The 13,718-nt window shown below is 53.6% G+C and overlaps 1 protein-coding gene and 1 long non-coding RNA gene across 2 annotated transcripts; both read right to left on the bottom strand.

Annotated features, from left to right (window-relative positions):
• Positions 1–1,001: 1,001 nt before the first annotated feature.
• LOC130544702 (uncharacterized) lies at positions 1,002–7,614 on the bottom strand. The gene is made up of 2 exons (XR_008961188.1): positions 4,414–7,614; positions 1,002–3,404 (listed from the first exon to the last, which is right to left on the bottom strand). It is a non-coding gene; the product is annotated as an uncharacterized LOC130544702 (long non-coding RNA).
• A 315-nt stretch (positions 7,615–7,929) lies between these two features.
• Positions 7,930–13,718, bottom strand: CCDC92B (coiled-coil domain containing 92B). The gene is made up of 3 exons (XM_026517881.3): positions 13,589–13,718; positions 10,105–10,152; positions 7,930–8,519 (listed from the first exon to the last, which is right to left on the bottom strand). The coding sequence occupies exons 1-3, from the start codon at positions 13,716–13,718 to the stop codon at positions 7,930–7,932; spliced, it is 768 nt and encodes a 255-aa protein (XP_026373666.1).

Here is a 13,718-nt window from a genome sequence, read left to right on the forward strand (position 1 = left end):
GATCCTAGGTTCCCAGGATCATGACCTGAGATGAGGGCAGACACCTAACCGACTGAACCACCCAGGCGCCCCTCCCCTGATTTTTTTACTTAGCAATACATTCTGGAGATTGTTCCGTATCAGTACACAAAGAGCTTTCTCATTCTGTTTTACGGCTGGATTATATTCCATTGTGTGGTGATACCATAACTCTTTTAACCAGTCTCCCACCTGATGGGTACTTTGTACCGTGAAATTCATGGAATGTGGAAAATTGTACGTAGTCCAGTGTAGCTGAAGGTAGAAGCCCCCTTCCATGTTGGTAATGTTACTCATAACCAGAAATATCGCTGAGTTTAAACACTAGGAGTAGCAAGACTGGTGATAGAGAAACAGATTCACACAAAAAGCTTCATCCTCTGGCCACTTTGTAGTGTGGTGGTCTGACCTCCGGTAACATATCAAGCACAGTTTTTTGCTTTCATGCTGCCTCCACCAATGTCTCTTCATCATGGTCTTTAAGATTTTTTTGAGGGAGAGAGAGTATGAGCAGCGGAGGTGGAGGGGAGGGACAGGGGAGGGACAGGGGAGGGACAGAGGAGGGACAGGGGAGGGACAGAGGAGGGACAGGGGAGGGACAGAGGAGGGACAGAGGGAAGCAGGCTCCCCAATGAGCAGGGAGCCATGCTGAGCTCCATGTGGGGCTCAATCCCAGGACCCCAGGATCATGACCTGAGCTGACCCACCCAGGTGCCCCCTCTTCATCACGGTCTTAAGAGCAACTACAACCCCACTTTACACAACTATTCCCACCAGTACCTATACCCTGTGCTGTGGTTAAGGTGACTATGTCCGCCAAACCAGGACACTTTCAAGAGTGAAAGTGGACACTATTAATAATGGCATTGGGATAACAGGCATAAACTGAGACTGCCTTGGCCATGCTGGCATGTGTGGTTCTCAGATGAGGCATCTGGCTGCTATACTGGGGGGGGGGGGGTGTCTTCTTCTTCTTCTTCTTCTTTTTTTTTTTTTAAGATTTTATTTATTCTCTTGACAGAGAGAGAGAGAGAGAGAGAGCACAAGCAGAAGGAGTGGCGGGCACAGGATAGAGGGAGAAACAGGCTCCCCGCTGAGCAGAGAGCCTACCCTGGGATCATGACCCGAGCTGAAGGCAGACACTTAATCAACTGAGCCGCCCAGGTGCTCCTAGACTGGGGGTCTTCTTAGAAGCACGGACTGTGCCTTATTTATCTGGGCATCCCCAGCATCTTCCCAAAGCCTTAAGCAGAGTAGGTGCTTCATGCACATTGCTGGTTGAATGGATGAACCATGTGTAGAGAGTACCAAGCAGTCCTTTTGAGGGCTCCACAGGATGCTCAGGAGCGAGTGTTGCTAGCAACGCAGGGTTTCACTTTTGATCCCCATCATTATTTATAATATGTAGGCTTTCCTTGTAGATATCCCTTTTGTGAACTGTATGCTTTGACTTTTGTATCCAGAGCTTCGGATCATTTCCACAATGCATGGCTGAGACCCAGGCTGAGCCTTGGAGAGGTACCAGCCTGTACCATACCCTGGCCTTCCTCTCTCATCTTCATGGTCAGGAGCTGAGTGCCTACTGGTCGGCATGTGTGCTCTCGCCATCAATCTGTCCATGGGTCTAGTGACCAACCAGTCCCAGCAGCCTTAAAAACCTGCAACTTAGCTTCCATGGATCCCTTCCCTTTCCCTAGCAATCTCCTATGACACGGTCCCCAACCTCAGGGCTGCCTTGGTGTCGTTCCTGAGCATCTCAGTTTTCCCATCTCGAGGGCTCCTGGGTAAAGATGCTAACTAAGGATGAAGGGAGGTTTATCAGGGCTGAGACCCAGCCTACATAATTAGCCTGTTTAAAGCCTCCCACCTCCCTAATTAGTGTTACGATGAATACACCCACTCAGCTGGGCATTCCTATTTCCCCGCTCCCTTTCAGAGTTCCCAAGGGGTTGGAGAAGTGAGCAGGAACCCAGACTCCTGGATTGCAGGAGGGAGTCCCCCTACCTTACTGGCTTGACTCCAAGGACCCATAAGAGAGGAAATGCTCCATCTGCCTCAACGCCAGACCTGTGTGGGCAGAACTGCCAGGAAGGAAGGAATGATAGTCCTAGAGATGCCCTGGGCCTCAGTCTCCCCATCTGTAAAATGAAGGGGTTGCATACATGATCTCTGAGTTATCTGGTGCTGACATTGCATATCTCCACCCTGTACTGTGTCTCTGGGCTGGGTTCAGCCAAGCATCCTTAGAGGTTTGTGAGGGGACCCTAAGGCCAATTACCCCTTCTCTCCTTTTTCTTGAATTGAACATAACACCCCAGAGTCCTGGGCAGATATTTATCCAGGGCTGGGCCTTCCCTCTCCTAGCTGCCCCAGGAGATAGAAGGTGATGGACAAGCAGAAGCCTGGGCCATACTTCTCAGAATGGGAATTGCTATAGGTCTGGTCCTTGCCCATCCTAGGCTCAAATCTGATCCCCAGAGGCTGGAGCAAGGAGCTGACATGGGGCAGCCCAGGCCTGTCTGCCTGCTCCATCTGGATATACTGGGTAGGAATCAATACACATGACTTGGCTGGAAGTGGTTACCCCCTCCCTAGAGCTCTGCAAATATTGTATTCAATGTAATTTATTGGTTGGGGTCCACTTGTTTTCCCTCCACTGATTGTTCTTCGACATCATCATGACTCTTGGGATCAAGACAGCGAAACCCAACTTAAAATGGTTTTAAAAAGTATGTCGCAGGGGCACCTGGGTCGTGAAGCCTCTGCCTTCGGCTCAGGTCATGATCACAGGGTCCTGGGATAGCCCCATACTGGGCTCCCTGCTCAGTGGGAAGCCTGCTTCTTCCTCTCCCATTCCCCCTGCTTGTGTTCCCTCTCTCGCTGCCTCTCTCTCTGTCAAATAAATAAATAAAATCTTTAATAAAATAAAAAGTATGTCACAGATTGAGAGAACTAAGGAAAGATAATTAAATGCAATGGGGTCCTGGATAGAACACCTGCAACAGAAAAAGGGCAAGGGTGGAAAAACTGGTGAAATTCAAATAAGGTCTGTGGCTTAGTTAATAGACATGTACCCATGTCAATTTTGGTTTTAATTGTACTACGACAAAGCAAGATGTTTATACAAGGGGAAGCTAGGTAAAGGGTATTCAGGAACTCTGTATTATTTTAGCAAATTTCTCAAAGTCTAAAATTAGTTCAAAAAAATAAAGTTAAAAAATGCACAAATTAGGGACACCTGGGTGGCTCAGTTGGTTGACCCTTTGCCTTTGGCTCAGGTCATGATCCCTGCAGTCGTGGAATCGAGTCGCACGTCAGGCTCCTTGCTCAGCGGGGATCCTGCTTCTCCCTCTGCCTGCCACTCCCCCTGCTTGTGTGCTCTGTCTCTGACAAGTAAATAAATAAAATATTTTTTAAAAATGCACAAATTAATGCTGACCACTTAAAAACAGACGTATAGGAGGAGGAGGCTTATTGGTCCACATAACTGAAAGGGGCAGGGGTGTATGGGATGCAGACAGAGCTGGATCCAGCAGCTTAATTATCAGGAGTTGTCTCCGTCTCTCCTGCTTTTGCTTCTGGTGTGAAAGCTTCATATTCAGGCAGCCCTATCCCTTGCGGTGGCAAACAGCCTGCCAGACTTCCAGGCTGATATTCTGCCATTTTAGCCACCCAAGAGTTTGCATTTCTCAATAGTCCTGTTTTGTTCACTGATGTATCCCTAGCATCTAACTTGGTGTGTTGAATGAATGGCTGCCACAGAAGGCCTGAGACAGACTCTCATTGGTTCAGACTGAGTCACGTGCCCATCTCCAACCCAATCAGTGTGATTTACTTTACCTAGGTCACATGGGTAGAGTCAGCTCCCCACCCCCTCAATGCCAACTGAAGTAGAAGGGAAGTTCCCCAAAAGGAAACAATGGATCCTATTATCAGAAGGGTTGCTGGCAAACCAATATATCCCCCAAATCCTTAGAATGCCGGGCTGCTGCTTTTTCTCCTAGAGTCGGCTGCAACGTAGACCTACACTGAAAATGTACCGGCTTAAATTCTTGGGGGGGGGGGTGCTGAGCTCCTTAATTGCAGCCTCAGCATAACCCTCATTAATGGAATATAAGAATAGGGCTCATTTCTGGGATGTTGGGCTTCTTGCAGCTGGATGAGGTGGGCTTGGGTGTCAAGGAAGGGGAACCAGCATGGCCAAAGCTGCCAGAACCCGGGATTCCTTCCCGATCAAGACGATGGGCAGTTCCAGTCCTGGAGTACTTCCAGTCTATATCTCTCAATCCTAGCCAGGACCCTCAGATCTAAGGTCTCATTTGTTCATTTCGATTGGGGCGGCATGGAGAAAGAGTCGGGGCTAGCCTGCGCGTTTGGGACACCTCAGATGAGTACCTTATGCCTTGTGAGGAATATCCAGTGAGAAGACTCCAGAGTCTCCGCTCCCCGTCTCACCCAATCCGCCAGCTGATTCCCAAATCACTCTCCACGTCCTCCACATCCTCTCCCACACCTGCAGGAACAGAGGTTAGAGTAGGGCAGAGTGTCCACGGAGAAGAGGCCTGACTTGCGTGTTTTTCAGATATTTTATTAAGAATAAGGCATATGACAGTCACCCCTAAAGCATAGGGTTCTATTTCTGTGGGTGAGTGAGTACACTCTGAAAAGCATTGGATTAAAAAGCGCAGCCAACAGAGAATTTGGAGCAGGATCCTTCTGCCCCACCCATGGGGCTCCTGCCAGGTGGTTCCGAAGCCTTGCATGTCCCCCATTCGAGGCTGGCCTCTCAGGGAGAGTGTGCTCAGGGATCCCCAGCTCTCTGCACTAAGGAGATGCTATTCCACACCCCCCTGGCCTCCTTCCCCTCCATTGGGAGACCTCTATTCTGTTGCTGATTTGGGGAAGGGCTACCACATTTCAACCCTGGAGTGGTCCCCCAAACTGCAGACCACTGTGGGTGGGATATGGGGGGCAGGGGTACAGAGCCTCATGCTGCATTGCTCACTGGTCCCTGGCTGGCTTCCAGAACAGGGAGGGGTCCCCACCTGCAGCTCTCCTCCCTGGGTCTATCCACACTTGTGGTGTGGCTGGACCTCCACTTAGGGCAGAGTGCTCTGGTCAACATGCCCCTCCCCCAGTGGGGATTTGTGCTGCAGAGTAGAGGGGAGGAGCGGGGAGGAGACACAATCCTTTCTCTTCTAGTCACCCAGGCATTCCAGGGGCTTATGGGAGGGGGTCTTTCCTTTGGCAAGGTGGATCCCCCAGGCTAGAAGAGGGAGAGGGCTGGAGGCTAAGGAATTTGGGGCTCCTGAGGCCAAGGGCAGGCTACTGACTCTCAGTCCCATTCTGCTGCACTGTGGGTTCTGTTCCAAACCCCAGGGGCAGGTGGATAGAGGGAAGTCTTTAGTCCATTATTTCCAGAAGAACGGGGAAGAGGAATTTGTTAAAATTGGAAACCTCCACCTGCTTCAGCCCCTCCCCCAGCTTGCTATGTGGAGTAGGGTTGGCTTCCTTTCCCAGACCCTCAACACCTCAGGTGAGAGTCAGCAAGTCAGCCGCCCCAGCACTCTCAGAGCCTTTCATCTGGGGGATCTCCAAGCACCCCACAAATAATTAAGTGTCATTATCGCTGGTCGCTTAGAAGAGGGATAGGAGTTCAGAGGTGCTGATGGGGTCACTTGAGGAAATGCAGGCAGGTCACTGGAGGCTCCCTGGGGTAGGGGTGTGGTAGAGGCCCCCAGCTAGACACTCTGGGTCCCCAGGAGGGAAGGGGGGAAAAGGGCTATTGCTATAGAGCTGGGGGGAGGCCAGGCGGGCATAGCTATGGCTTTTAGTAGGGGGGTGGGTGGATAAAGTAGTCACCATCTCTGTAGGAGAATCAACAGAACAGAGTCACCCTGTTTACCCCAAAAGTGTGGTTGTGGAAGCTCAGGGTCTGGGTGGGCTGCTCCAGAAAGACACCCTATCCCTCCTTCCCACACAGTCCTTTGGGTCCCTTTGAGAGAGTGCAGCCAAGAGAGGAGAGACGGCTCCTCACACAGACACCTCTGAAAGGGAGGCAACAGGACCAGGGGTACAGTGAGTCACACACACCTGAGGGGAGACACGGAAGGCAGAGGCACAAAAATGGGGTGGGAGAGAAGGGTAAGAGGCCAGGGCAGGAGAGCAAGGACCCCAGGCCACCGCTGTGGCCCAACTTAGACTGAGAGAGAGAGAACACTGTCTGTCCCAAGGGCGTCCACACCTTGGGCATTTGACGCCCAGTGGTTGGATACCCGGATGAGGCCTGGTTATTGCTCAGTGGTCTCAGCAGTCCTGAGTGCAGTCAGCTGGGAGAGGACAGCATATTTGTGGGGGCTGGTAGTGTGCTCACTGGTTTTGCTTCTTGCTGATTGATTTCCCACACCCTCTGACACACAGAGCGAAAGAGAACATGATTGTGGGTTCCTCCTGTTCATTACAGGGCCCGTGATGGGAGGGTTCTCCACCCCCAGAGATTGGCTCTGCTCGTCTCCGAGACAGAGCAGAGCAGAGCAGAGGCTTGGCCTCAGCCAGGGCAAGCAAGACCTGCCAGGATGCACTATCCGTGAGTGAGGTAAAGGCCTCTCCCTGCCCCCCACACTCCCTCAGCAGCCCCTGGAAGACCTCACAGGCACTTAGGACTCAATGCAGGACCGACAGAGGAGGCTTGGCATGGGGGAAGGCGCTCTAGGATTTGTCTTTCTAGGGGCTGGGCTTGTGGTCTGGCTGGACCGAAACTACACTTCCTGCCTTTGGTCAGGAGAGGGGAGCTGGGGAGAAAGTATTAGGAGGTGGGATGTCCCACTTTCCATTTCACCACTCCCCATCCTAGGCAAAGGGTTACATTGAGCACCAGCTGGCCGCTGCCATTTCTGGTAGGATTGGGGGCATCCCTGAAGGGGACCAGCCTGGGAACTAACGTGTGCTACCCCCCCACCCCCCACCCCTGCACCAAACTCAAACCTCTATCAGCCACTGTCGCTTCCAGGAACCCGGCCCTTCTTCCTACCTCTGGGTGCAGCTGGGCAAAATTAGCACCAATAAACAGGACTAGGAAAGCTCCCAAGGCAGCCTTCAGGTTCCCAGCTACCTCCAGAAGGGGAAGGCAGTTTCTGCCCTTCCACAAGCCTGCAGGAGCAGCTGACTTCACAGCTCCCTAGCACAGCTCCCAGCCTAAATACTTAGGTGGGCATCCTGGGGAAGAACTGAACTGGAGACTGCTTTAGACCAGGTTCTGCCCTCGAACCCATTCTGTACTCCTCTTCGGAAGTGCAAACGTCCATCACGTCACACTTTCCTACCAGGGGCTCTGGCAGGAAATGCCTTTAAAGTGTTGGGTGCTCACCGGGAAGGACCTACCAGCGGGGTAGGGGTAGGAGAAGCGGCGTCAGAGCAAAAAGGTCCAGCCGCTAGCCCGGAGCCCGAGCTTCCCCTCGAAGGAAGGCTTGGCGGGAAGGGCAGCCGTGCGGGGCTGGGGGAAGTCCGAGAGGGGAGCTGGAAGGCCTAGGGGTGCTAAGTGCCACTGCGTTCCTTTCGTACGCCAGCCCGGCCTTCCCCCTCGCGTCCAACGATTGTCAGCTCTCCCGGGACGGGGCGCGACCCCCCCCCCCCCCCGCAGCAGGGTGGGGACCAGATAAGCCTCCGTACTGCGAGTCCTCGCCACAAAAAAAGGTGCACTCTCTCAGCCCCGCGGAGGAGCCCCCTCGGGGGAGGACAATACAAAAAGGCTGGGGCGGTTGGAAGGGGTGGGGGGAGCTGGGGCCGCTTCCGCTCGCTCCCCGGAGGAGCGCCGGCTCCCGCGGCCCCCGGGACCTGCCTGTGCGGCCCAAGCTGCGTCCCTAGCCGGAGGCCGACCCGGCCTTCCCCACTCCCCACCCCGCAGGCCCGCTCCTACTCCGGCTCCGCAGGAGCGCTGGGCGGGCTGGGCGCGGCTGGAGAGCCGGCTTGGTCCGGGGGCTCCTGGGGAGGCGGCTGGCGCGGGCTGCGGCCGCTGGGCCGCGGGGGCCTCCGGGCGTAGAGGAAGAGCGCGGGGTCGGGCATGGGGTCGACGTCGTCCAGGGCGCGGGCCGCGCGGTCCCAGGCGGCCCAGTCCCGGCCCGGGCCCTTGGCGGCGGCCTCGGCGGCGGGCTGGCGGCGGGCCCGCTGTGCGCGCCGGCGGGGCCGGGACTCGGCGGCGGCGGGGCCGGGGCCCGGGCGCGGAGTCTGCAGTCTCTGGCGCGCCGCGTGCAGCTGGCAGGAGAGGTAGGCGGCCGCCTCGGTGTGCTTCTGCAGCTCGGTGCCCAGCACGGTGGCACGATGGCTGCGGCGCCGCAATTCCTCCAGGAAGCGGCGCTCCTCTGCGCGCAGGCTGCATCGCAGCGCCGACACCAGCGCCTCGCGCTGCGCCACCTCCCGCCGCAGCTCGGCGTTGGCGGCCATCCGCGCCGCCAGCTGCGACTCCAGCGCTCTGCACTTGCTCTCCAGCTCCTGGGACGCCGCCTCTGGGAGGGCAGATGGAGAGAGAGGTGATGGTCTCCACCCTGCGCAGCTCGTGGATCCACGTTACGGAGCCCCGCACCTCCCTCCCTCCCCCCCCAGTCATGGGCTACGCTGGGCCTTCCTTTCTCTTCCTCCGGGCCCTTGCACCTCTCCTACTCTCTGGCCTCTCTAATTCATCAGGTTTCAGCTTCAATGCAAAAACCCTCCCTGACCATTTATGCATGCCACAAATATTTGTTGAACCCTTACTATACGCATTATGCTAGGCATAAGGGATATGGTGGATAATAAAACATTCCTCACGAAGCTTACAGCAAGCATAGTGGGAGAGGTATAGTACGAAATCACAAAATGAATGTGAGGTTGCATCTGTGACATGTGCCAATGCCGTGACTCACAGGAGACTGTGACCTAATCAGGCTTCTCAACAGAAGAGGCACTTTCCGCTAGCAGGAGTTGGAAGAATGAGCTGGAGTTAAGTAGTGAAGAGCTTGAGAGGAGGGTGCTTTGCACAGAGGAACTTGTGCAAAAGCCCCAGGGTAGGAGAAACATGCAAGAGTGAGGGACTGAAAGACCTGGGACCTGGGAGTGTGGACAGGAAAGGGGAATCAGTGCGCCCGGAGCTTGCTGTTTCTTTCCTAGAGCATTTGTTACATTTTGCAATTTATGCGTGTTATTTATTGTTGCCTTTGCCCACTGCACTGCGTTTCAACAGTGGTTATATATTGATCACGCAGAGAGCTTTAAAAAATAGTTTCCTGGGCCCTCACAAAGACCAATTGAATCAGGATCTCTGGGATTACACCTGGGACCTGGCACTTCTTAATGTGCCCAGGTGATTCTCATGTACCCACAGAGTTGAGGACCCCTGTCTCCGGGATCATGAGCTCCATTTCAGCAGGGAACATATCCTGGGATTAACACATGTGAATATTTGTAGAGACAGAGATAGCTGTCACCTGAAACGTGACAAAAGGTAGGCAAAAGGTGACTCCAGAAAGGATATGAAAATCAACAAGTGGTAGGGGAACAAAGAAAGGGAGCTTAAACCCACTGAGAGAGAAGATAAAAACTAGGACACTGGGCAATACCTTGAGCTCAGATGACCTCAGAAACCCTTACAGAGGAAGGAGAGTAGGTGGGGTGAAGGTTGCTGTTGTTACAGAACTGGTGTTTGGGATGTATGTCCCCTTCCTCCAAGTACAGAGGCATCAAGAGGTTTCCCCTGGTTGCCATTTAAAGAAGTCGGCAGAATTCGTTCAAGTCTATAAATGTTTAGATCTTTAGGTGTGAAAATGCAACGCAATTTATAGGGCTCTCAACATTTTCCCTTAAACTTCAGCTGGTTCTCCATGCCTAAGTCCTGGTCACGTACGCAGCTCCTGATCTATGAGCAGCACATCAGTATGTCACCCAGACGAGTAGGCGAATGGGGCTGACATCCTGCACTCTGTTCAGCAAGCTGAGGGGTGGCTGTCCCCCATGTCTGGACTGGGGACAGAGAAGGCTTGGGTCCAACTAAGTGGTGGGGAAAAGGTGACCTGTTGGGCCCGCATGGCATTTCGCTACCAGTCATCCTTCTCTTACCTTGCTGATGAGCCTGGGCCTCTCTCATCTCCAGGTCACGAGTCAGTTCTGGGGAGAGAAGAGAAAAGAAAAGGCAGTCGTGTGTGTGTGTGTGTGTGTGTGTGTGTGTGTGTGTGTGTGTGGTGTATGAGAGAGACAGAAAGAGAGAGAGAGGGTGGGAGAGAGATCAGGGAATCACAACTCAGTAAAAGTGGCAACCTTAGCATCCATAGAAACCATCGAAACCATTTTACAGCAGTCCAGTGAGGGGAAGAGATGAAGAGAGGTGCAAGGCACAGCCTGAGCCTGATTGGCCTGATTCTAAGCCCAGAGATCTTTCCAGCGCAAGCGTGATGGGCTGTGTTTGGAGGTTAGTTCAACCCTTGGACTGAGGAGCCTGGCTTACTTTTGGGGCTGGGGAAGTATTTGCTCTTTCCCAGCTGTGATATACAAATATCGAACACAACAGCCAATCAGAGCCACTAGGGAGGACCCCTGCTGTGCAGGGATCAGCCCGCTTTAGGGTTTAGTTGGTGGGTGTGGGAAGACTGGAGGGTCCTGGGCTGCTTGGGAACCGTGAAGGGGGAGTCAGGGCAGTGGCTATTTACCAATAGGGCACATGCGTTTCACTATTTTCACAGCCAGTACTGCTGTGCCTGTGTTCTTTTCTGAACACCAGCCCTGCTCCTTTCCAAGCCCTGTTTTCCGCCATATTCCACAAGGCAAGGAGAGGGGCTTCAAGGAGGACAGCGCCACCTGGTGATGGAAGGCCTACATGACGCTTGCCTTGGTGCTGAGGGGGCGGGGTCAGCCTGCTAAGGGTGCCGGTGTTGAGAGGTTTCCTTCAGGGCGCTGGCAGCCCAGCCACCACCCCTGCGCCTCCCTGTCTTCCCAGTCCCCATTCCTTACCGCCCAAAGTGCCCCATCCCTCGGCCAGCTGAGTTTGATCATTTTTTCAGCCCCACCCCAACTCGCCCAACTCCACCATGGCTCAGCTGGGAAAAGGGCAGGAGGGAGCCCGGCAGCAGCTGGTGACAGAGGACATCTCCTCTGGAGAAAGTGTGTGTACTTGCAGGGATGCACTCTGGTACCTAAAGGGAGAAGGTATGAACCTGGGCGTGGGATAAGGTGGCAAATCTCTGGGAGTGTAGCCTTGTGGGCCCTCTGTCTGCTCCTCCTCACTGGCTCTTCCCTTGGGAGGCCAAGTGTTGCTAGGAGACGGAGAGCCAAGGTACCTGGGCCTTTTGCTGTGACCTGAGTCTGAACCTCCTTCCTGGAGCCCCAGGGAGGACCCTGATGCCTCTATCCTCCAGGGCTTCCTTCAGCCAACTTGGCCCCTCCTGCAAGGTCCTGAGTAGCCCAAGGGATTTGGCTCTGCCACTACCTCCCAGTGGGCTGGTTTTTCCCTTAATCAGGGAAGATGGGGGAGGAGAGATAGATTCCTAGTTGGGCTCCGCTCCCCCATCCATCAAATCTCCCTGCCCATCTTCTGGCCAGAGTCCCCACCTTTGGAAGAGCATGCAGTGAGGTCAGATACCCTGTGTGACCTTGGGCCAGTAACGACACCTCTCTGAGCCTTGGTATTCTCATCCGTGAAATGGGGACAAAAATCACACCTGTCTCTCAAGGGGCTATTGCTAGGATTAAATTAGAGAAAATAAACAGAGGGCCCAACCCAGGGCTGAGTCAGTGCTGAATACATGGGGCCATTCTTGTTATCATCCAGGCTGCCCCACCACCCAGAATACACCCACCCATCTCTCAAACCCCTTCAGTCTGAGTGGCACCCCTTTTTGGCAGGCTTTTTCTGAAGCCCTGCCCACTTGGTTCCTACACTATTTCGTCCCCTCTCCTATCCCCTTCCCAGCTTCTGAGTCTCAGTATATTTTATATATATTTATTTAAAGATATTATTTATTTATTTATTTGAGAAAGAGAAAGAGGCCTCAAGCCAGGGGAGAGGCAGAGGGAAAGCCCGTGCGGGGCTCGATCTCAAGACCCTGAGATTATGACCTGAGCCGAAATCAAGTTGGATGCTCAACTCAACCAACTGAGCCACTCAGGTGCCCCTATAAATATATATATTTTTTTAATTTATTTTATTTTTTAAAGGGCTCCATGCCCAACAAGGGGATTGAATTTACAACCGTGAGATTAAGAGTCCCATGCTCTACCGACTGAGCCAGCCAGGCATCCCTCTGAGTTCCTGTTTAATCTCCTTGAAAAAATCTTTGTTCTGCTCCCTTCCCCTCACTCCTCCACCCCTTGGAAGAAGGGCCTTATTCAGTTATTTCATCCCCAAGAGTGGCTGCTCCAGGCCAGCCCAGAGTTATTTTTATCTCCTTAATCAATAGCCAAGAGGCTGCAGTCCCATACCCAGCTGGGAAGGGTGGTGGGGTCTGTTCCAGCCTATCACACTTTCCTGGGATCCTGGATTATGTCCTGAGTGGAAGGACCCAGGTCTTCAGAATTAGGACAAAGCAAAAAGAAATTAGTGCAAGAGCTATAGGGTCTTAGGGTATACTCATTCTGATGTTCCTTTAATGTTGTCACTGCAATGAAAAAATGCATCAGGCAAGGGCATCAGGCAGGGGTGAGTCGGTGTGGGCCATCCCTGTCCGGTGGGCTGGCCTCTGCTGCCATCCAGGCTTCGGGGGAAATTGCAGGGAGCCTGGCCTAGGAATGTAGCAGCTGACTCTGTATATGGAGCCAGAGGTGGGCGTGGTGGCTGAAAGTCAGGACGGCCAGCTTCTCATGCCACAGAGTGAGAAGCCAGGCAGGTCACTCAGTTTACGTCTAGAGAATGGGGGGCCTCCCATGAGCAGAGGCTGGAAGGGAGGTAGGAGCCTGAGCATGTTGGGGAGAGAGTCTGCAGAGGCACGCACACCTGCGAGTCTGGCACTCTGGGGTCTGATCTTGGCTCTGTCACTAGCATATTGTGTGGCACTCTCTCTCTCTCTCTTCAGGTCTCAGTTTATCTTCTTGTATAAGAAGATGTTGGGCTGTTTCAGCTGACACATTCTATGAGTCACTGACTCTGAAGCTGTACTTGGGGACTCAGCCTGGGTGAGTACTTGGGCCAGAGCCCAGCCTCTGAGAGGGCCAGACAGCTGAAGCTGAGGTCCAAGAGCAGAGGTCAGGGCTGGGATTTGGCTTCATTCTTGGTGCCTCCTTCTGTCTTGTTCACAAATCCGATTGGTTGCCAAGTCCTTTCCTTCACCCTGTCTCCCACTGGTCTTCCCCTTAATACCCCTTTCATCTCTTCCCGGACTATTTCATCGGCCCCATCACGAGTCTCCCTGCCTCCCTTCCCCTCCAGTTCATCTTCCATACAATTGCCAAGTTTCGAGTTTCGTAATGCAGCATAATGCTCTTCAGAAACCTTCAGTGCCTCCCCACCCCCCAGGAGGACAGGCCAAATTTCTTAGCTGTCCTGATACTTGTCATGGTCTTCCATGATCCGCCCCCACCCCTCCCCCACAGCCCCCCATCCCTGTGGCCTCACCTGAGCAGCGTTTCTGCAGCCTCAGGATTTCCAGGTGCAGGTCTCGCAGCAGGGCCATCTGCTCCTTTTTCAGGAAGCTGATGTGGCGTTGCACACTCTGGATCTGATGCTCCAGGGACACGGTATCCAT

This window comes from Ursus arctos, unplaced genomic scaffold (genome assembly GCF_023065955.2).
Source record: "Ursus arctos isolate Adak ecotype North America unplaced genomic scaffold, UrsArc2.0 scaffold_24, whole genome shotgun sequence".
In the NCBI taxonomy this organism is placed as follows: domain Eukaryota; kingdom Metazoa; phylum Chordata; class Mammalia; order Carnivora; family Ursidae; genus Ursus; species Ursus arctos.